A 20780-nucleotide genomic window follows, 5' to 3' on the forward strand; every position below is an offset into this window, starting at 1 on the left:
TTGTGATAAGAATCTCAGTAAATTAGCTTACTATGGCTACTTTCATTCACTGCTTTCGTATGGCATCATATTCTGGGGTAATTCATCGTTGAGTAGAAAAAGTATTCATAGCTCAAAAACGTGTAATCAGAATAATTGCTGGAGCCCACCCACGGTCATCCTGCAGACATCTATTTAAGGATCCAGGGATCCTCACAGTAACCTCACAGTATATATATTCACTTACGAAATTTGTTGTTAATAATCCAACCCAGTTCAAAAGTAATAGCAGTGTGCATAACTATAACACCAGGAGAAAGGATGATTTTCACTATGCAGGGTTAAATCTGACTTTGGCACAGAAAGGGATAAAGTATGCTGCCACAAAAGCCTTTGGTCACCTACCAAACAGCGTCAAAAGCCTGACAGATAGCCAACTAACATTTAAAAATAAATTAAAAAAATTTCTAGATGACAACTCCTTCTACTCATTGGCTGAATTTTTAGATATAAATTAAGGGGAAAAAAAACTTAAACATTAGTGTCATGCAATATTTTGTGTAATGTAATATCTTGTACAGACATCTTTCATTAACCTGACACGTTCCACATCATTCCGAAGTGTCTTATTCATGATCTATGGAACAAGTATTAATATAATCTAATCTAATCTAATTAATAACAGAAATTCTACTTAAATTTAAAGGCATTAAGCAACATGGGACACGATCACAAAGATTGAATAAACATTTTGAATAAAATTTTTCTTCTACCCATTGTGTTGTGTTTCAAAAACCTTAATCTAATTTCATATTCCTTGTACCACATTTGAAGATGACTGTCTCTATCATGTGCCTTCACAAATCCATGTTATTTTGATCTGATATGTATACAATAGCAACTGATTGGTACGTGGCATGTGCATCCACGAGTTGTCAGCACTGAAACACAAACAAGAAAGTATTCCCCCCTTTGACATCTTATAACCTGGAAATGGTCACAGCCAACTTAACTTAGCTCATGGCCAAATTCACCAATGTCAATTAAAATCAAGCACATCCTAAAACATCAAACAATGGAAAATAAGCAATGGAATAGTAACAATATTATGAATAGTCTGTTTCTCCTCGAATAGCGGATAATATCTTGAGTCATAGAAAAGCGCAACAAGAAGAGTGCTAAAGAAATAAGCTTTCAGCCAACAGGTCTTTGTCTCTGGCTTCCAAAATTTCATGCTCACTGAACAAACATGTAGTATTTGTAACAGAATCACAGCAAACTGCAAAACCTAATGAGTACACGCATGAAATTATGTCAGTGTGATCAAACTGGATCAGCTGTTCACAACAGCACCTGTTATGTTCGCTAATGTTTCGCTCAAAATAATTCTAGAAATTGACAGCAGAAGGAGGCACGAGCCAGGGGTCAGGTAATGAGACATCCATATACTGTTCTCATTCGCAGTGAGTTCAGTTCTCGAGCGACAGATGCCTCACGTGTCGATAAAATTGTGGTCCGACCTATACTCGGGCATAGTCTTTTTAACACAGAGTAGTACGGCAAGTTGGGAGTCACTAAGTGCTCTCATTATGAAACACTGGATGAATATAATATGGGTAATTTTTGCTCCATTTTAAGGAAAAGTAAGTTTTTCACTCATCTCAATGTTTACGACATCATATCTCTCGAACTGTGTGTCGTAGAAAGATAAAAGTTGCTGGTAAATTAGGTGGCATATGTGGGTACTGTCTAGAAAATGTGTTGCAAATAGATTTAGTACCGTATATACTCGAATAATCCGCACATGTTTTTTCCCGAATTTTAGGACGAAAAACTGGGGTGCGCAGATTATTCGAAACATTGTTGATACTGCTCCACCTCCAACAAATACATACCATTATACTATTGCATTGTTGCGGCCTCAGTCTGTGATGCATCAGTAGCACGTTAGGAGTGAAGTACTGACGTCTTCAAACTTGTTAATTATGGCTAGAAGTTCTCGTTATTGCTCGTAAACTGCTGAAGAAGCCGAGAATATTGGAAACCGTGCAGCAGAGAGAAAGTATGACGTGAGTGAGAGTTGTGCTCGCGACTGGCGAAAAAATAAAACACAGCTTCAAGAAACTAATAGTAATCGCCGGGCATTTCGTGGCCAAAAAGCGAAGTACCCAGACCTCGAGAAAAGGCTCTGGGATTATGTAGATGAGAAGCGACAATACGGATGCCCGGTGATGAGTGAAATGTGCCAACTTAAAGCATTGTCTTTAGCCAAAGAACTAGGCACTACCAGTTTCAAAGGTAGCCAGTGTTGGCTATCTAAATTTTTCAACTGAAATGGTTTAGGATTCCGGAGGAAAACTACTATCGCTCAGCGGCTTCCAGCCAATTACGAGGAAAAAATAGTGAATTATATTATCGCAAATTGGTAATGCGGATCAAACACCAGTCTATTTTGAGATGGCACTCAAAAACACAGTGAACAGGAAAGGAGAATCCAGCATCACGATACGAACTGGCGGCAGTGAGAAACAAAGATGTAGAGTGATGTTCTATATAACTGGCAAGGGATGAAAGCTACCACCTTATGTGATATTTAAAAGGAAAACTATTCCGAAAATATCGGTAAAACGCATACCAGTATTAGTGAGAGCGAATCCGAAAGGGTGGATAGACAACAAACTTATAATTGACTGGGTGACACACGTTTGGCAACGTCGTCCTGGTGCGTTACTGAATTTACGCAACATGTCGGTCCTGGACAGCTTCCGCGGACATACAACTAAGGAAGTGCGAGACAAATTACAAAAAGGGAAAACTGACTTGGTCATTACCCCTAGAGGCGTAACATCCATCCTACAATTACTACATGTGTGTATAAATCGGCCATTTGAAGCTGCACTTAAACAGAAATATACGCAATGGGTGGCTGATGAAAACTGTACGTTCACACCTAGTGGAAAAATCAAACGGCTGGATTTGTCCCAGATTTGTGAATGGGTGAAAAGTGCACAGGACTCCATTCCACAACCACCAGTGGAAAAATCGTTCAAAAAATGTGGAATCACAAATTCACTGGACGGAACAGAGGATGACGCTCTACGGGAAGACGACAATGATTCTCCCGCTAGTGTTGACGATCAAAGTGATGAATAGAGTGGTAAGAGAGGAAACGTACCAGTATTGACTAAAATATTTTATTGCACATACCATATTAACAAATTCTTAAACAAGTTAATTCACATTTCTTTTTTGCTATTGTAGGTACGCATAGAGTCCCGGCTGGCGCTGATAATGTTCCCCGGCTGCCCGCCCGTGTAATGGGCCAGCCGGACAGCTGCACGCCACTGAATTGGTTGCGTAACGATGTATCAACCTGTACAGTAGCGTTGCTTCAAAGCAGTAATTATTATACATACTTTTGAACACATCATAAAGCTGGAACAATTTCTTTTTGTAAATAAAAAAAATTAAAGCAAAAAATAATTTTTTCCCCCTCTTCCTCAAAATTGGGGTGTGCGGATTATTTGAGGGCGCAGATTATTCGAGTATATACGGTAGTAAAGAAGTAATAAATCAAAATGTCACATCCAATGCCAAATTTTTACAGTCTGAACAGTAAAACTGTGCTAAGTGATAAACTTTTATCCTTTCATCATTCTGTATGAGGTGTCGGCAAGAGAAAGTTTCGTAAAGGTTTGAAATTATGTGCAAAGCTTGTCGGAAGTTGCTAAGGGCTGTCATTCTGAAATACCGGACGAATAACGTCCGAGTATATGTGCACCATATATACACTACTTCAAGACAAACACACAATTTCTACCTGTAATGCTAGTCTTAATGTGTTAAACTTTTAGCATACGATTATACCGCTTAACGAGTAGAATACGACGGCATTTTAAACTTTTAAATATCGTCAATAACTACACAAAATATTGAAAAATCAAAATTTTGTTGCCAGTGGAGGCTGTTAGATACGCAACCTGGCAGTGGTACTGGGTTCTGGGATAGTTGCTTAGTAATAGAGACGTGTTACGCAACAGCAGAATTTCAACTCTTTCCTCCGTCAGCTCCAGCAGCCAGTGCAAGGCATCCCGAGGTCGACGATCCCATCCGGACGTTACTCCTCACGTGACCACAGAAGCTCGAACACATCAAGTGTCCGGTGAGCTCAACATCTGAAGAGACCCATTTTATACTGGCTCCCTCCCGCTTCATATAGTGCAACTGCTGGCAACAGCAGTGTAGCGAGACTTTGAATTTTGCCGCGCTACACTCGTTCCCTCAGATATAAATTTCACCGTCGCAGCGGTAGGTGTGCTCGACGGCAGAGAAAATACTAAAATTGTAACTCTTTTTTTTTCTATCCGTCTCTCGAGAGCGGAAGCTTAATGCAGACGTAAAAAACTTATTAGCTAGTCTCGATCTGATTAAGACGGAAAAACTTATTAAGGTGTAGACATATTGTGGAAGTTGTTATGAAATTCGGAGGATCGAAGTAGCAACGTAAAATAAATTGCATTCAGTATCAAGATGATTTTAATTTGTATAAATTAGTGATTCCTGGACAATTGCAAGAATTCGGAGCAGACTTTTCACGCAGAAATGAAGTAGGAGATTTTTGAAGACCTGGACACCGCACGAAAGAAGACATGTTAACACGGTAAAGGATGAACTCTTATCTACGCCATTTCCCCCTGTCAGTTACATTTTTTTACTCTCTGTTCTTTGTCAATAATTTTTGTAGTGGAAATTGGTTTAACTTGCGCTCAGAAACACCACAAGGCCCACCCCAACAATAGCTTTTCCGAATCACAAAGTCCGATAGCTTTTCTGTAATACGAAGTCCGATTTGCATTTCATTCTTTCCCTTTTTCACGGCCATTTACAATTTTAAAACCCCATTTTTATTCACCATTTCTTCCCATATTTTCAACCTTTTCTTTTCTTTTCTTCTCTTTTTCTTTTTTATTAACCACTACAGCAGGGTCGACAGCTACTCGAAATAAATTCCACACAGTTTCTGAAGCTTGCGTCACCTCGGGCAGCAGCTCCATGAGGTCGGCGAACCTGGGCCGCTTGCCGGGGTCGTGCTGCCAGCACTTGAGCATCACGTTGAAGTACTCCTTAGGGCAGCAGTCCGGCTGTTCGAGGCGCTGCAAAAATGAAAAAACGCAGTTACTCTGACTTCCCCATTATCTGAGGCACGATCTCGTATACAATTATGAGATCCAAAAAGTACCAGGTCGGGAGGGTAGTTACGGGAAGAACAGCTTTTGCATCCCGTAACTACCCTCCCGCCTGGTACAGAAGCAAATAACGAGAGCCACTTCCTCATCTCCTCAAACCCGGAACCTTCCACAGAAGAACCCCAAAAGTGCCCCACTTGTGACAGGATACTTTCCGGGACTGGATCAGATTCTGAATGTGGCTCTCCAGCAGGGATACGACTTCCTCAAATCCTGCCCTGAAATGAGATCCATCCTTCATGAAATCCTCCCCACTCCACCAAGAGTGTCTTTCCGCCGTCCACCTAACCTTCGTAACCTCTTAGTTCATCCCTATGAAATCCCCAAACCACCTTCCCTACCCTCTGGCTCCTACCCTTGTAACCGCCCCCGGTGTAAAACCTGTCCCATGCACCCTCCCACCACCACCACCTACTCCAGTCCTGTAACCCGGAAGGTGTACACGATCAAAGGCAGAGCCACGTGTGAAAGCACCCACGTGGTTTACCAACTGACCTGCCTACACTGTGAAGCCTTCTATGTGGGAATGACCAGCAACAAACTGTCCATTCGCATGAATGGACACAGGCAGACAGTGTTTGTTGGTAATGAGGATCACCCTGTGGCTAAACATGCCTCGGTGCACGGCCAGCACATCTTGGCACAGTGTTACACCGTCTGGGTTATCTGGATACTTCCCACTAACACCAACCTGTCAGAACTCCGGAGATGGGAACTTGCCCTTCAGCATATCCTCTCTTCTCGCTATCCGCCAGGCCTCAATCTCCGCTAACTTCTAATTTCAATTTGCCGCCGCTCATACCTCACCTGTCTTTCAACAACATCTTTGCCTCTGTACTTCCGCCTCGACTGACATCTCTGCCCAAACTCTTTGCCTTTACAAATGTCTGCTTGTGTCTGTGTATATGCAGATGGATACATGTGTGTGTGCGAGTGTATACCTGTCCTTTTTTCCCCCTAAGGTAAGTCTTTCCGCTCCCGGGATTGGAATGACTCCTTACCCTCTCCCTTAAAACCCAAATCCTTCCCTCTTTCCTGATGAGGCAACAGTTTGTTGCGAAAGCTTGAATTTTGTGTGTATGTTTGTGTTCGTTTGTGTGTCTGTCGACCTGCCAGCACTTTCATTTGGTAAGTCACATCATCTTTGTTTTTAGGTGTATATATATATATATATTCTAGCTTTCGCAACCAACGGTTGCCTCGTCAGGAAAGAGGGAAGGAGAGGGAAAGACGAAAGGATGTGGATTTTAAGGGAGAGGGTAAGGAGTCATTCCAGTCCCGGGAGCGGAAAGACTTACCTTAGGGGAAAAAGGGACAGGTATACACTCGCACACACACACATATCCATCCACACATATACAGATACAAGCAGACATATTTAAAGACAAAGAGTTTGGGCAGAGATGTCAGTCGAGGCAGAAGTGCAGAGGCAAAGATGTTGTTGAATGACAGGTGTGTACACAATCAAAGGCAGAGCCACGTGTGAAAGCACCCACGTGAACTACCAACTGACCTGCCTATACTGTGATGCATTCTATGTGGGAATGACCAGCAACAAACTGTCCATTCGCATGAACGGACACAGGCAGACAGTGTTTGTTGGTAATGAGGATCACCCTGTGGCTAAACATGCCTTGGTGCACGGCCAGCACATCTTGGCGCAGTGTTACACCGTCCGGGTTATCTGGATACTTCCCACCAACACCAACCTATCCGAACTCCGGAGATGGGAACTTGCTCTTCAATATATCCTCTTTTCCCGTTATCCACCAGGCCTCAATCTTCGCTAATTTCAAGTTGCCGCCACTCATACCTCACCTGTCATTGAATGCGCATGCGCATACGAGAAAAAATAGCCCATATATTCCCAACCGTGGATCAACGTATGCCAAAAAATGGAATGGATAGAATAAGTGATGAGTTAAATAGGAGATGAAACCTAAAAATAACCGCACATTGTTGCTTATGCTAGGAAGCTGTTCATCTTCTTTCTTTTATCCTCATTTTCCTTTTACGATGAAGATGATTTTAGCCCGTTGAACACCTCACGTTTTATCCCTATATCTTTATTACCACGATGTCTTTAGATTACGTCCCCTTAGCCCCCCCCCAGACTAACTACTGGCTTTAGGTATAGTTTTTAAGAGTTCCTCCTGTTGTCATACGTAGCTTCATATATGTTTCTTTCCTAGCATAAGTAACCGTGTGCAGTTATTTTTAGGTTTCATCTCCTATTTAGCTCGTCACTCATTCTATCCATTCCATTTTATGATATACGTTGATCCACAGTTGGGAATATGTGGGTTATTTAGCCCCGACCCATGTATAAACTTTTTCGTATTCCTATGCGCATGCGCATTCAAGTAACTTCCCTTGTCTTGCGCATGTGCATAGGTAGCTGGTCGGGCTTGTAAGTGAGCGACCATTTGTAGCGGCAGTTTATGGCGGGTCATGGCCCATCGAACATAGGCTGGTGTGAGGTGGAGCGTACACTATTAAGTAAAGTAGTGGTTTTGACTTTGTACTGTTTCTGTTTTCCTTTTCTTTTTCGTTTATAAATGTATAGCTATGGTGTTCTTTTAATCATTGACAAAGGTCTTCTTTGGCACTTGTGGGTTTTATTGTTGTTCTGAAGAAGGTGTAGTTATTTACGCCGAAACCTGGGTTAACACGTAACACTAGGTGCTTTTTCGCAATCGAGGCAGGTTTTTAGTTTTTTAATATATTAACCAACGATTGCTGACGTGCTGTGATGTTGAAGGTTCTTATTTGCTAGAGATGCACTACAGCCAATGTAACAGGGTCCCATGGCACCACACGTAATGAGGCCATGTACAGAAATGCCCCCACACCTAGTCTGTCGGCATCACCAGTTTTACACGCTTACGCTTTCCTTTTCCTTTTCCTTGCTGACACACTTGCATCCAACAGTCACCACTGACCAGCACAACCCACTAGTCGTCAACCACCCTAAGTAATCTTTCCTTTTCTTTCATCTGCATTGAAAATGTATCGAAGCTCAAATAATCACACACGAAGACAGTGTTATCTCTGAACAGAGCTGCGACGGTCTTACCTGGAAATTTGGTTCGTCAATGGCCTCGAGGATCTGATGGCCGGTGAGCGCGGCCCACGGCTGGAAGCCGTAACTGAAGATCTCCCACAGAGTCACGCCGTACGCCCACACATCCGAAGCGGACGTGAAGCGCAGATAGCTGATGCATTCTGGGGCGCACCTGGAAGCCATGAGGAAAATGTGTGTTGCACAAGTCTCAAACATTCCAGTACCTAAGGACCAATCCCTTAACATATTTTCCAATTTTTTTCCCTCTTTCATTCTTCTTTGTACAGGTTCCGCAGTCAGGAGGATACAAGATGCGAGTTTCTTACCTATTGTTTAACTTATTCTAATAACATCAACTTCTCCATAACTGCGTATGACAAAAATTATTTTGAATTAAATTCGTAAACAATCAACTATACCCCATGAAATAAATAAGTAATAAAAAAATTATAAAGAATGTAGCAGCCAGTCGTGGAAATATAATTGATTTATCTCATTACAAATCGATTTCGACTGATATCAGTCATCATCTGTGCATTTTTCTAACCGATGATAACTGATATCAGTAGAAATCGATTTGCAACAAGATAAATAAATTACATTTCCACAACTGGTTGCTACATTCTTTATAATTTTTTATATTCCACGGTCGCTGCACAGAAAGGCTCCGAGTACTATGGGACTTAACTTCTAAGGTCACCAGTCCCCTAGAACTTAGAACTACCTAAAAATAACTAACCTAAGGACATCACACACATCCACGCCTGAGGCAGGATTCAAACCTCTGACTGTAACGGTCGCGTGGTTCCAGACTGTAGCGCCTAGAACCGCTCGGCCACCCCGGCCGGCTGCACATAAAGGGAACCTTATTGAGCCCAACATTCAAAAATAAATAAGCGTCATATTGGAATCACAGTGTTGTGTATCTGTAATATTCTGGTGCCAAAACTCGGTAGGAATTACGATTTCGTGCATGATTTGAACAATTAACAGCTTACTTCACGCTGCTGGAAATGAGAGACGACATCAAACTGCATTATGAGATAATTCGATTCAGTATAAAATGATCACATAAACTGCTCATTACAACACTACATTTGCGGCATTGTTCAGGAACTTTGCTTCATATTGCAAGTCTAACTTTTGCCCCAAGTAGCTAATTTGATAATAAAAATTTCTTTCATTTTACATATGCACATGTGTCCTTTACAGGTGTTTAAGCTATTCACAAGTGCACACATATACAATTTTGAAATAGCATTCTTTAGTAAGACATAATTCTGGACAAATTAAGAAAACAACTAGCAAACTTCAAAAGAAAGAAAGCTAGGGAGAGGACTAATCCAATGCGTTTTTATATGGCTGTAGGTGGACTTACTACCAAAAGCACGTTTGATAATTTTGAGCACTATAGTGAAAATCTTATAAGCACTTTAGAGAAGCTCATTTTATTAAATGACGCTATTTGTAATTTTCTCTCTGATGATGAATATGATGCAGACATGCTGAGATGTGAGGAATATATACATACAATTACATGCACAATACAGAAGGCTAAGAAAGTGGTTTATTACGAGCTTCCAGCCTTAACATTGCAGATGAATCTCACGTTATCTACAGTGCCCACTCTCCCCAGTGTATTCCATGCTGTCAAACTACCAACAATTAAGTTTCAGCCATTTGGACGAGATGTCAAAATGAGGTCCTGCTCTTGGGAACAATCTGAATAGACTATTGATAGAGACTCTTGCTTTCTACAATAAATAAACATGTTTTCCTACGAGGACATCCGTCAGGCGAACCCAAGCTGTTAGTCGATAAAATACCTACAACAATTAATACATACAAGGACACAAAGAAAATTTTATTGACTTGGTAGGGAGATATCAATCATTTTATGCAGGTGCACCTCGATTATTTGGATGCACTAGAGCCTGTACACTTGATGCATATCACAGAGAGAACAATATGACTAGTATATGGAAAATGGAGAAAATGTTTGTTTTAATAGAGCTAACGTGGGTATTTTATGCCCGTCCATTTCGTAAACAGTGTGATGTGTGAGCGAGATATAGACAAAAACTACCACTGGAGCATGCTGCTATTGCGATTACATTGTTGGGAGCACATACCATATACACAAGTCGCATTGTTTCTGAGTGTTCAGCAGCACATCGAACATGGCATGCTCAATGCCGACGTTTGACAGCACTGTCTGCATGCTGACAGCTTAACTGACAGTCAACAATGTACAGATGAATTAAAAGCAAGATAATTGTTGGTTTATATGTTTTAACCGAGGTCATAATGCTAAAAACTGCCCTGCGACGAGCGAGGCCTCGTGTTCTATGTGCAAGAAACGTCATCACAAAGCTAACTGTACTGACATCGCTATCTGCAATTCATCTTATAAAGTTAGCACTACTTCCATATGGAAAAATAGATTTTACTAATCTTGGGACAGCTCGAGTTTGGATCAGAGGACCCAGAGGATTAAGCAGACTTACTTGCTGTGTTCTGGACAGGCCGCATCGTCTTCCTGTGTCTCATCAAAAATGTCTCAGGATATGGATGTGGAAGTAAGATGCGGAACTCCAATGCTTGTCACTTCTCCTAAGTTGTTTATCAAGTTAAGTGTTTTCTCCAAGTGCTACAGCAAACCTGTGCGAGTTTAGGCCTGCCGCAGTCAATACCAGTCACGCGTAATCTGGTCCGTTATAACAAACAGAACATTGCACTGGTGGGACAAAAGATCTGCCTCTTACAAGTCAGTCATTCGTCCCACGACGTTTCTGGGGAGTGCCGACGCCATCGTTGAGAACTTGTTCGGGACGGACACATTTCAGGCCTTCGGATTTTCTATCACTGACACAGTTCACCCTGTATCCAATCGGGTATTGTATTCTCAATTGGAAGCACTGTGTGAGGAGTTTTCAGACTTGTTTTTGGAATGTATAGTGTGTGATACGAATTTTTCTACTCATATTTCTTTCAAATGCACAGCTCAGCCTCATTTCTGCCTGCAACCTGTTATGGCTACTGAATGGTCATCTCCGCAATTGGGAAAAACTTTGCCTCTGTTGAGACTTCAGTTCTACTGATAAAATGAGGTCGACAGTGGATACGTATCCACTCCCGCGCCAGGGGGAACTATTGGTGAAAATATCATGTGGCCAGTACTTTTCTAAAATTGATTTGTCTGAAGTGCACCTGCAGGTTCCTGTGGACAAAGAGTCTCAATATTTGAACACTCCTTTTGGTCTCTATCAATAACTGCACCTTCCTTTTGCTGTGGCTAGTACCTCTGCTATTTTACAAAGATTTTTAGAGAAAACGATTATGCCTGTCCCGGGTTGCATTAATTATCTGGATCATGTTGTTATAAAAAACTCTCCCACATCTGATCATCTGAAAAATCTGCGCACTCTGTTTTCTGTCTTACAGACCGCAGGCTAACAGTGTAACCTTGTGAAAGTACAGTTTTTTTTCAACCTTCTATTGTTTATTTGGGGTTTGAGGTCTCGTGGGATGGGGTTCACTTCCTGCCAGTCCACATCTGCATTGTTACGACTATGCCTCGCCAACCGTCCACGAAGGAGCTTCGAGCCTTCCTAGGGAAAATAGCCTGCTACCAAAAATTCCTACCTGGGTAGGCAACACTAGCCCACCTGTTGCAAGCCTTGTTACAAAAGAGTGTACTTCTCTGCTGGACCTGGATTGTGAAAGTGCTTTTGTTAGTTGCTGTCCTCACCCACCCGGCCCCTTCCCTTCTCCCATTCTAGCACTACACACCCGTCATTCCACCACCATACCCAGTATTTTTTTTCTTTATTTTATTTTTTCTATTTTTATTTATTTATTTCTCTTTATGTCTCTCCTTTTCCGCTACTCCACCCCCCCCTCTTCCCCCACCTCTCCCCTGCCCGCCGCCAAACCTGCAGCACTTCACTGTTGGCTCTCCCCACCATACTACCCCTCCCCCTCCCCACCGTAACCTTGTCCTTTCCCCCACCCAGTCACCAACCCAGTCACCAATCCCATCAGGCACTGGTGCTGCTGCTCGCAGTGTGCTTTCGTTTTGCCCGAGACTTCAGTTTCGCGCGCGTGTGTGTGTGTGTGTGTGTGTGTGTGTGTGTGTGTGTGTGTGTGTGTGTGTGTGAAGGAGGGGGGGGGGGGGGAGTGGCGCACATGCATGTATATCTATTGTTGACAAAGGCCATCGGCTGAAAGCTTTAAGTGTGAAAATCTTTTTGTTGTGCCTATCTGCAACTCACAAGGGAACCTCCCCATCGCACCCCCCTCAGATTTAGTTATAAGCTGGCACAGTGGATAGGCCTTGAAAAACTGAACACAGATCGATCAAGAAAACAGGAAGAAGTTGTGTGGAACTATGAAAAAATAAGGAAAATATACAAAATGAGTAGTTGATGCGCAACATAATTAACATCAAGGACCCTGTGAGCTCAGGAGCGCCGGGGTCCCGTGGTTAGCGTGGGCAACTGCGGAACGTGAGGTCATTGGTTCAAGTCTTTCCTCGAGTGAAAAATTTACTTTCTTTATTTTCGCAAAGTTATGATCTGTCCGTTTGATCATTGACGTCTCTGTTCACTGTAATAAGTTTAGTGTCTGTGTTTTGCGACCGCACCGCAAAACCATGCGATTAGTAGACGAACGGACATGCCTCTCCAATGGGAACCGAAAACATTTTATCGCAAGGTCATAGGTCAACCGATTCCTCCACAGGAAAACACGTCTGATATATTCTGTACAACACTGGTGACTGCATGTTGTCGACCCACCTAACTTGTACACTTGGCGAATGGGTAAAAACATTCTTCTACCTTGCCCAATTTAGGTTTTCTTGTGGATGTGGTAATCACTCCCAAGAAAGTGATGAAAACGTAAGAGCTTGTCACATAAACCGAAAATAAAAAATTAATATTTTCACTTGAGGGACGACTTGAACCAAGGACCTCTCGTTCCGCAGTTGCTCACGCTAACCACGGGACCACGGCGCTCCTGAGTACACAGGGTCTTTGATGTTAATTATGTTGTGCATCAACTATTCAGTTTGTATATTTTCCTTATTTTTTCATAGTTCCACACGACTTCTTCCTGTTTTCTCGATTGATCTGTGTTCAGTTTTTCAAGGCCTATCCACTGTGCCAACTTATAACTAAATCTGAGGGGGGTGCGATGGGGAGGTTCCCTTGTCAGCATCTCACTCAGCTATATGGTAAGTAGCAACTTTCCTTCTCATAATACTGTTACATTCAATCCTGGATTTTCCATTGTTCGATTTTTTCATGTTTGTTTTCCTGTACCAAACATTTCTGCAAGTGTTTTGTGGCATCCATTAAACACAGCACACTGTGCAGAATTATTTCAGTAACCTTGTTCATTAATAATCAATTTTTGCCAGAATATTTACTTTCAGAGTGAGTGGTGAACAATATTTAACACTTCGTCCAATGAACTTCAGAACTGAATTTGCTCTGAAGTCAGTTTTTAATGGACTTCTAAGCTCTTTGTGAACTGTTAAGAATAAATTCTAAAAGGAGATGAACTCACAACTCTGTGTCCTTCGAAAGGAGAAAATACCGATTTTTTAAAGAACCAGAGCCTATAAACAGCATCCAGCACACCAATTATTCATTTAATCCTCCTAATTGTATATATTTCATTTCTGTTTACAGTTCTAGAGAAACCTAACATCCGTAAAAACATTGTATGTTGTAATAAAAACATTACTCAAAGTGTGTACAATAGGTAAAAAAAAATATAAAGAGTAAATTGACATGAAACGTACATCTATTCAATCAGAAAATGGATAGTCTCTGATAACATCTGTATAAGCATCATGTACTGTAATAAAAACATTACTCAATAGGGAGCAAAATAAATGAAGAAAAAATACAAAGAAAAAGAAGACATCAAATCCAGATAAAATGAGTAGTCTCTTACCATGCAATAGGCAGCTTGAGGTTGACATTGAAGTTGGTTTGGTAGTAATCCTTTCCCACACCCAGCGCCCTCGAGAGGCCAAAGTCTGAAATCTTCACCTTGTTCTTCGAGAACACTAGGATGTTACGTGCTGCAAGGTCCCTGCAAAAATCCGAGCCCACTAGTTCAGTATTCTCTGCAGGGAATACAAAATGTAAGGGGAGTTTTTTTATTAGGAGATTTTAAATTTGCAGTGCAATCAATAATTATTATCAGTTACGAACAACAACAACTACTACTACTACTATTACTATTATGTGGACACTTTAACGCATCCATTTTAGGTGGAAAGCATTTCGAACTACGGTTGCGTAAGGTAGCGGCAGAGGTTGGGCCTGAACTTTTACAACAGAACCCAAAACAGGATGGTGCAGCCCACTGGTAAAGTGGAATACTATGACGTGATGCATTTCCTGCATTCTTAGTGGAACAATGCTACGAGAATCCATGTTGAGTCAGTGAGATTTACTTATTTATTTATTTATTTATTTCTTACTTTCTAGATCCAGGTAGTGAGTGAATCACAATGATATGGAAAATGTTAAATTGTACAGAGACGAAATATAACTTATATGACAATAACAATATAAAGGAAATAAAATATCAATCACAAAACATATTCAGAGATTGTAAGGACAAGATAGCTGTTACTTACCATAAATATGACACATTAAGTCTGATTGGAGCTGCTGGAGATGGCAGTCATGTGCTTGCCTGCTGTTGTGTGTGTGTTTTATCATTTTTCTGATGAAGGCTGTGCCTGAAAGCTAATTTGCAAGTGTCTTAAGGCACGTGTCCACTAGAAAGCAACTTCTCCAAGTACTTGCTGAGGTGCTTACACTGGACCAAAAACTTGGTCTAGTTTACTTCTGCAAGTCGGAAGGGCTACTTGATTTCAACAACTTGCTTCAAGTACTTACAGAAGTGTTTCCACTAGAGATGCATAATGAGATCAGCAAGTGGATGTTTACGGTATCGTACTAAAAACCATAGCAGCTGCCGTAGTTGTTGCATTATTAATATAGAAGAAAAATTGTGACAGAAATCAAAAAGTTAAGAAAAAAATTTCTGGGTGAAGAAATGGATACACAGGTGTATACATATTTATGAAGAAACACTATTCGAGGAATTAAATTCAAAGGACTTTGTTCAGATTAAAAACTTTAGGAGAATGTCATATGCAGTTTTCGAAAATCTCCTCTCTGTTGGACAATAAAATATTTGAAAACAGGATACAAAAATGCTGCAAGCTCTGTCACCAAAAGCTCACCTTGTAATTACTCTACAATTTTTGGGAGCACTATTTAACATCAACATAATTCATTTACATTTATGTTAAGATTACATGTCGGCTACAATTTAAAGACATCTTTACTGCCATTCTGCTTTTCCTTCTGGTGAAAATGAAGTAATCAGTTTTTTTTTTTTTTTTCACACTTCTTTGGCAGACGGTGGTAAAGGATATTTATGGCATTCCCATGGTACCTTTCTCTCTCTCTCTCTCTCTCTCTCTCTCTCAAAAAAAAAAAAAAAATAAAAATGTTGCTGACAGCTGTAATTTTATTTAATAATTTTTTAAAATTATATTAAAAAGCATTAAATAAAATTATGGCTGTCAGTAGCTCTTTTCTCAAAGTCTTTGAACACCCACAGACCCATTCCACCAAAAAAGATGGAATCACAGAAACATTGTACATTTTTTTGGTTCATCTGTCTTTGTGGCATTCTACTTTTTGATACAGACGTTGTAGCAGTACTGAACACGCAAGAAACTTCTGAAAGTTTGAGAGAAACTTCCAGCAGGTGGAGAATTCAGCAAATACTTGCGGCAAGGTGCAAGAAACTGTTTCCACTAGCTTGCAAAAGCTAGTTCGGCAAGTAGATGGAACTTGCTGAAGTCGACTTACTGGGGCTGTTTCCAAGTCAAATAACTTGCAGGAAGTGGCCTCTGCAAGAGACTAGAGGAAGTTTACTTGCTAGTGGACACACTTTTATTGTACCTGTCTGCAACTCAACGTGCCACCTTTAAGGCAAGCAGCAATCTATCTATCTTTTCCTTACATCTACATCTACATTTATACTCCGCAAGCCACCCAACAACGTGTGGCAGAGGACACTTTACGTGCCACTGTCATTACCTCCCTTTCCTGTTCCAGTCGCGTATGGTTCGCAGGAAGAACGACTGCCGGAAAGCCTCCGTGCGTGCTCGAATCTCTCTAATTTTACATTCGTGATCTCCTCGGGAGGTATAAGTAGGGGGAAGCAATATATTCGATACCTCATCCAGAAACGCACCCTCTCGAAACCTGGACAGCACGCTACACCGCGATGCAGAGCGCCTCTCTTGCAGGGTCTGCCACTTGAGTTTGCTAAACATCTCTGTAACGCTATCACGCTTACCAGATAACCCTGTGACGAAACGCGCTGCTCTTCTTTGGATCTTCTCTATCTCCTCCGTCAACCCGACCTGGTACAGATCCCACACTGATGAGCAATACTCGAGTATAGGTCAAACGAGTGTTTTGTAAGCCACCTCCTTTGTTGATGGACTACATTTTCTAAGGACTCTTCCAATTTTTGGATTAAAAAATCAGCATAATCAAATGTCCTTAGAGAGGTTTGTCAAGTTGATAAAACGAAGAACGCGAGCAGCTGCTCGTGGGTCATCCGCTAAAATGGCATCTAGAGTACATGGCAGGTCAAGATCAAGACGCAGTGTGTTAAAATCTGGACAGGACGTTAAAATGTGGCGGACCGTCAGCAATTGCCCCCACGGGCAGAACGGTGCCGGCGCAGCCGTCAGCAGATGTTGATGGCTGAACCGGCAGTGTCCAATTCGTAACAAGGCCACAACGACCTCCTCTCGCCGAGAAGGGCGTGAGGAGTACGTCCGAGCCGCGGGAAGAGGTTTCAAGGCCCGAAGCTTGTTGTCTCTCCCAATGAATCTCAACCTGGCACCCACCTTACCAACAATTAATTTTATATGATCATTCCACTTCAAATCGTTCCGTACGCATACTCCCAGATATTTTACACAAGTAACTACTACCAGTGTTTGTTCTGCTATCATATAATCATACAAGAAAGGATCCTTCTTTCTATGTATTTGCAATACATTACATTTGTCTATGTTAAGGGTCAGTTGCCACTTCCTGCACCGAGTGCCTATCCGCTGCAGATCTTCCTGCATTTCGCTACAATTTTCTAATGCTGCAACTTCTCTGTATACTACAGCATCATCCGCGAAAAGCCGCATGGAACTTCCGACACTATCTACTTACATTGTCGATATTCGAACCTGGAGTTTCCACTGTTTGAAAACGTATATTAAATTAATGAAAATTGTGTTTCACTGTGGGAGGGTCATTAATATATAGGAAGCAAAGCTATGCTAAATATTACAATAAATAATCACACAAATAGAAAAACAAAATTTTTCACTTGGCTACAATAGTGCCCAAAAATGTAAGAGTGGTAACAGTTAGAATTAACACACATTTAAGAAGGCAGTAAAGATGAAACATATGATACAGACAAGTAGGTTACACTGTTCTTGATTGGAACAACACAGCCATGCTTAAAATACAGTTTCTAATACAAAATCAATCAAAACTCGTGCCAAAACAATTGCAAGGTCAGTAATGACAGAAAAGATGACAAATACAACACAATCACTTCAGTTTACACTGATTGTTAAGAGGTGCATTGCAATCATGTTTGGATTTGGTCTCCTAACACAAAAATTAATCAAATCTAGTTCTAAAATAATTATAAGTTTAGCAGTGATATTCATTTCACCTCACTGTCAGTATTCATCAATTGTATAGAAACTATTGGGTGCAGTTTGGGAGTTAGCTTGAGTTTGTGCAATGATTATGAAGACATTTAATATGTGATGGAATTGCATTAAATGACTTAATAAAAAAGTGAGCTCCTCGTTCAGGCCGTGAAAGCCAAAGGGATGCCTACCAGCCATCGTGTCATCCTGCAGGCGTCAATCAGTGAAGCGGTACGAGATGGAACAAGAATGTGAGAACTCTGGTAGGAAAGAGAATGATCAACTTCGGTTTATTGGGAGAATTTTAGGAAAGAGTGGTTCACCTGTAAAGGAGACCGCACATAGGATGATGGTGCAACCTATTCTTGAGTATTGCTCGAGTGTTTGTGATCCGTACCAGGTCGGACTGAAGGAAGACGACAAAGCAATGGGAATCCCTGGAGGCAAGAACACATTCACTTCGAAGGACATTACTGATAAAATTTAGAGAACCGGCAGCTGAATCTGACTGCAAAACAATCCTACCGCCACCAAAATATATAGCATGTAATGAAATTAGGACTTGTAACATTACACGAGTATGTCCTATATAGTCGGATCTACTTTGCGTCACGTGAGTGTACGGGAGTCGAAACAAGTACTGACCCATGACGTCATATCAACTTGAGATTTTTTTATAGATGTCATTCATTTCTAAATTTTATTGATTATTTACAGAGTAAAGAATTTAATTATGTACAACATTTAAGAAGCAATGAGTTTTAAAGAGATAGATACAAATATGTTTTGACATAGCAAATAACCTTTTTGCATTATGCATTATATGTTTTCTCTTTGTAAGAACAAAAACTTCCATGTTGCTCGAGTGCGCGATCAACTAGTCGAGTGCGGATCTGCTGTAACTTTCACGAATGGGCATAGAATTGTTAATTTACAACCCGCAGTTGATTTAAAAACTATTCCAGGGAACCACCGCTCAACATGGGTGCAAACAATTTGCGCAAGAATTCTCAAATATTGGTGCGGAGTTTAATACACATGGCTGGATATCGGGCGTTATTGTCCGTAATTTACGAACATTAGCTTGATAATATCTATCAAAGACTTACACGAACGGCACAGTAATCGACTTGATCCTTAAAGTAAACGAGAAGTAATTTACTGTCGGCATACGACAAATATTAATCATTGCATAGCCAGCTTGTTGCTTAGCAACTCATAAATGGACAGTGATAGGATTATTGAAACGATCTTTTAAGTATTAATGACCACTACCCACACATCACAAACTAATTACTCTAACTGTGAGTGACTTCTGGATTGGATGAGTTTTTTTCTTTTTTCAGCTATTTTGTATTAATAAACTTCTTTTGAGGATAAAACTTCATCAATCGTGTCGCGTTCATTCAGTTTAGTAGAGCGGTAGATAGTACTAGCTACGCTACTATTTATAGTTTTAAAGGAAAAGAGAGCACATACCTGTTTTTTTTTTCTTTTGAGAAATGTCCGTACTTCAGTCGTCAGTCTTCTCAAACCAGAGGCACGAGTGACGCTCCCTCACAGTACTACGATATCGTGAACCACCGAACACGTGCCCCCTTCTTACTACATTTCTGCATTGAAAACCCCAAGATATAGCTGCGGTACGAAGAAGGAAGAAAGAAGGGGAAAGATCAGTGAAAGAAATGGAGCAAAGAGAGAAGGGGACGTCACAGAGTCATGCTGGGAAGTCATTCTGCAGTTATCTTATTCACCTAATCTCGCGCCCTCAGATTTTAACGTTCTCCACTCTGTATCGAAAAACCTTCGAGGAACTTCTTTCCTAGACGAAAATGCACTTCGAACTCGGCTCGGCAAGTGCACTGTCACAAAACCACGCAATTTCTACAGTTGAATGAAAAACTTACCCCGTCATTAGAAGACTGATGTAAATAGTGAAGGAGAATATATTATTGATGACTAAAGCCTCTGTTCTGTTTATTAAATGTATAGAAAAACATTACAAAGTTGTGCTCCAACCTAATATGCAGTGAATACGAGGGTTAATGTATAGAGAAGAACTGACACCGTCAAGATTTCCCAGTCGTAGGTGACAACCAGAGTGTATTACGGGAGCCCTCTCAGCACCTCACCTGTGGATGAGCCGCTTGGCCTCGAGGTACTGCATGCCGTCGCAGATCTGCACGGCAAAGTCGCACAGCGTCAGCACGGGGAAGCTGGGCCTCAGCGACGGCTCCTTCAGGCACTCCAGCAGCGAGCGCAGCGGAGCCAGCTCCGTCACCTGCAACCGCCACGCGTGCCGAACCCACCTTTATTCTGTTCGCAACTGCCTTCCCTACCACAGCTTATCTTTGTGTCTGTAGGACCCGGTAAACATCTGCACGACAATGTGAATTTGTCAATATGTGCTGCGTGTCTGTTTTGGAAGCAGATTTGTTCGGTTCAGTCTCTTAGTTTGCTATTGGCAACATTAATGCCCACTTTGCTCTTTCCGAACAAGCTTGTTTTTATAGGGTATAAATGTGAGAAAATTCCTAGATTTTTCCCATATTTCCTGGGTAAAAGTACACTTCCTTTCAAGTGAAAACACACTATACCCCTGGTAAAGGCACATTTTTCTTACGTTATATGACAATATACTTCCCCTCAGAACATGATGATGATGATGATGATGATTGGTTTGTGGGGCCCTCAACTGTGCGGTTATCAG

At 41.3% G+C, this 20780-nt stretch overlaps 1 protein-coding gene across 1 annotated transcript in view; it reads right to left on the minus strand.

Annotated features, from left to right (window-relative positions):
• LOC126108160 (activated Cdc42 kinase-like) overlaps positions 1 to 20780 on the minus strand; it is a 323364-nt gene that overhangs the window by 189492 nt on the left and 113092 nt on the right. Inside the window, exons 5-8 of the mRNA XM_049913403.1 lie at positions 20203 to 20351; positions 14254 to 14394; positions 8302 to 8461; positions 5016 to 5132 (exon numbers count right to left, since the gene is read on the minus strand). Of these exons, the coding sequence (XP_049769360.1) occupies positions 5016 to 5132; positions 8302 to 8461; positions 14254 to 14394; positions 20203 to 20351 (567 nt within the window). The remainder of the gene's footprint in view (positions 1 to 5015; positions 5133 to 8301; positions 8462 to 14253; positions 14395 to 20202; positions 20352 to 20780) is intronic.

Source organism: Schistocerca cancellata, chromosome 11 (genome assembly GCF_023864275.1).
Source record: "Schistocerca cancellata isolate TAMUIC-IGC-003103 chromosome 11, iqSchCanc2.1, whole genome shotgun sequence".
NCBI lineage: Eukaryota > Metazoa > Arthropoda > Insecta > Orthoptera > Acrididae > Schistocerca > Schistocerca cancellata.